Raw genomic sequence first — 2,806 nt, 5'->3', positions numbered from 1 at the left:
ATTTTTAATATGTCAGTGGGTCAAATATATTTCTAATCTTAAAAAATAAATAATAAATAACGCTAAGGCAAGATTGAACACTTCTAGGTTAATATTTAACTCGTAACAGTGCAAGCTCCTACCTTGATCAACAGCAGATCATAAATATGTCATTGAAAGACAGCATTGTATCCATTTAGTATTCATTTTAACATTACGTTTCTACAGACCGCAATAAAGCTGATCTCACCTGAAATTTCAAATAAGGAAAGGAAGTTTAATATAATTCCTTCATGTTGGGGGCTCAGGATGTCAAGACTGACCACCGTAATCATGATGGAATGTGCAGAACTTTGGGTAGTGCGCTGTATTTTGACCATTGCTTTGGTTCATACGTACCACGGCCTCTTCCTGTTCTTGGTCCGACATGGTGCCGATGCACAGGCTTAACACGGTGACCACCACCATGATGACGGACAGGAAGGCCAACACTTTGCCCGCTAAACCCGAATGAGGGTTCTCCATCGCTTCTCCGAGCATGTGGAAGAGGCTGCCGTCCACCAGCGGGGTCCTCGGCGCCATCCTCCTCCCCCGCCACTCGTCCACCTTGCGCTGGTGCGCCGTCACCTCCTCCAAGGTGCAGATGACCCTGTGGCGGCAGCAGGGCTCCATCTGCTCCAGGTCGATGCCCCAGTACAGCAACTCGCAGTGCAGGGCCACGTTACACACCTCCCGCAGCAAACGTAACTTCCCTTTCGCCAGGAAGTTGAGGATGGCCCGGAAGGCTAACGGGTCGCGGTCGAAGAAGAACTCGTTCCGCATCTCGTCGTAGTCGTCGCAGAACTCCGCTATCTCCCTCAGGGTGGTGCAGAGGCGCAGGCGGCTCAGGCGGCTCTTGGGGAAATCCTCCAGGGTGGTCCAGGGGAAGGCGTACCGAATGCCCCCCACGTTGACGAGGGCCTGCTGGGAAGGGTCGAGGCGCCGGCGTAACGCCGCCGGCCCATAGAGCAGCCGAGCACGCTGGAAGTACAAGCCTTTGACCGCAGAGTTCTCTGTGTCCGTGTAAACGTGCTCGTAACTTTCGTCGCTACTGAAGGAGTGCTCATCAAATCCAGCACCGATCATGGCCATGGTGGCGGTTCGGTATTTGGCAGAAGAACTGGACTGTAGTTTCAGTATTGCGTCTGATTGGAGATTTGAAGAAAATAACCTGAAATTATGGAATAAATTGGCAAATCATACAAGGTTTTAGATGAGTATCTGATGGTATATTTATCTTTTCTTGAGCTTTATGAAGCGTTTTACCATTTTTCCATCCCAGCAAACCCAAGTTCCAGCAGCAGAAAGCAGCTTTTCAACCAACGCGCTCTGATAAACCCACTGCACACTACTTAGCAGCAAACAGCAGACAAAGTTCACAGTTGGTGAACATAGTGGATCATTTAGCGGCTAATGAGCTACAAGGAGTGTGGATACTGGACTCACATTCATTGGGTGGACAGAAACACAACCCCAAATACTAATGTGCCTCGGTATTTGCTAAAATGACTCATTAACACATAGCCATAACAACTTTATAAGCTAATGTTTTAAATGTTATGACTTCAGAATGTCCCACTGCCCCCTAGTGGCCAAAAATAATAAAATGCAACTTTAACGTTTTTAATTTTATAAATAGTTTTCTGATTCAGAGTGGTTTTAGCTGGTTACTTAAAGGGGATACTTCATGAAAACTCACTTTTTCAGAGCACGTATACACATCTGGCTATCTGGAGTGCCTACCAACCCACAAACTGTGAAATAAGACAATCCACTCAGTTTTTTTCTTGCGCTTCCAGAAAACAGGTGGTTCAACAAGCCAATCAGATTAGGCTCCCCTTCCTATGTCACATGCAGGCTCAATAGAATTACCCCCCCATCTGAGTATCTCCACTTGAGAAGTACCTTTGCAAAGGTGCACCATATATTTCCCAAAAGGCAATCAGAGCAGAATGGGCTTTTTAGTAAAGTGGTCTTAAAGAGACAGGCGCTAAAACGGAGCGTTTCATACAGAGGGTGAATACTAGTATACTCAGACAGACAGTATGAGAAAAATAATGTGTTCTTTTAAACATTAAAGCATGTAAACATGTTCTAGTAGAAACCCAACATACAAGTAGTAATCTGAAAATCAGCACTATACGTCCCCTTTAAAGTCCCAGTGAATTATTTGTACCTCAAAAGCGAGTGCACTTTCACCATTTAAGGATCCTCATACTCCTTGATCACTAACAAGTGATCTAAAATTTCGTTTTCCCCGTGATAATAACTCTGTTTTTGTAATTCTTTTATACTATATAATATATATATATATATTTATATAATACATATTTGGAGGCTTAAGACCTATATTTTAGTCTCCCTACGGTATCGTTCATTGACTGTAACTCACCTTACATTGGTGTTAGGCTACACAAATCCATTCAAAATGGCCTTCAGAATATTCCAAATCCTCCTGTTGTCTCCGACTCATTCATACAATGTATTGACAAACAACGTTATGTGAAGTAACAGCATTCAAATGTGTCATCATACATCAACCAAACTCTAAAGTTGAAGTGAAAGGGAAACTCTCCCATCTGTCCATTCATCCTTTCCTCCCTTCCTCGTCAGCTTTAGGTGACTAATGGATGACCCTGGTCATTCTGAACACAATCGGGACACTTTGCGTTCAGTTGTGGTCTAAAACATCATCCATTAACTTATTCACCCTCTAAGCTTTTAGCTTTAATGCAGTTTAAAAAAAAACGGTAAAAGAATGTCCACAGGGGAGGAAGGATTAATGAGA

The 2,806-nt window shown here is 43.8% G+C and overlaps 1 protein-coding gene across 1 annotated transcript; it reads right to left on the bottom strand.

Moving 5' to 3' along the window:
- Positions 1-291: 291 nt before the first annotated feature.
- On the bottom strand, positions 292-1,361 carry LOC116395073 (potassium voltage-gated channel subfamily G member 4-like). Its single transcript, XM_031868605.1, has 2 exons — positions 1,285-1,361; positions 292-1,189 (listed from the first exon to the last, which is right to left on the bottom strand). Exons 1-2 carry the CDS (start codon positions 1,293-1,295, stop codon positions 292-294), a joined length of 909 nt encoding a protein of 302 aa, XP_031724465.1. The 5' UTR covers positions 1,296-1,361.
- Positions 1,362-2,806: the final 1,445 nt, after the last annotated feature.

This window comes from Anarrhichthys ocellatus, unplaced genomic scaffold, assembly GCF_004355925.1.
Source record: "Anarrhichthys ocellatus isolate YVR2014 unplaced genomic scaffold, GSC_Weel_1.0 scaffold43, whole genome shotgun sequence".
NCBI classification, from domain to species: domain Eukaryota; kingdom Metazoa; phylum Chordata; class Actinopteri; order Perciformes; family Anarhichadidae; genus Anarrhichthys; species Anarrhichthys ocellatus.
The sequence above is the reverse complement of the archived record's forward strand: the minus strand, read 5'-3'. Positions and strand labels throughout refer to the sequence as shown.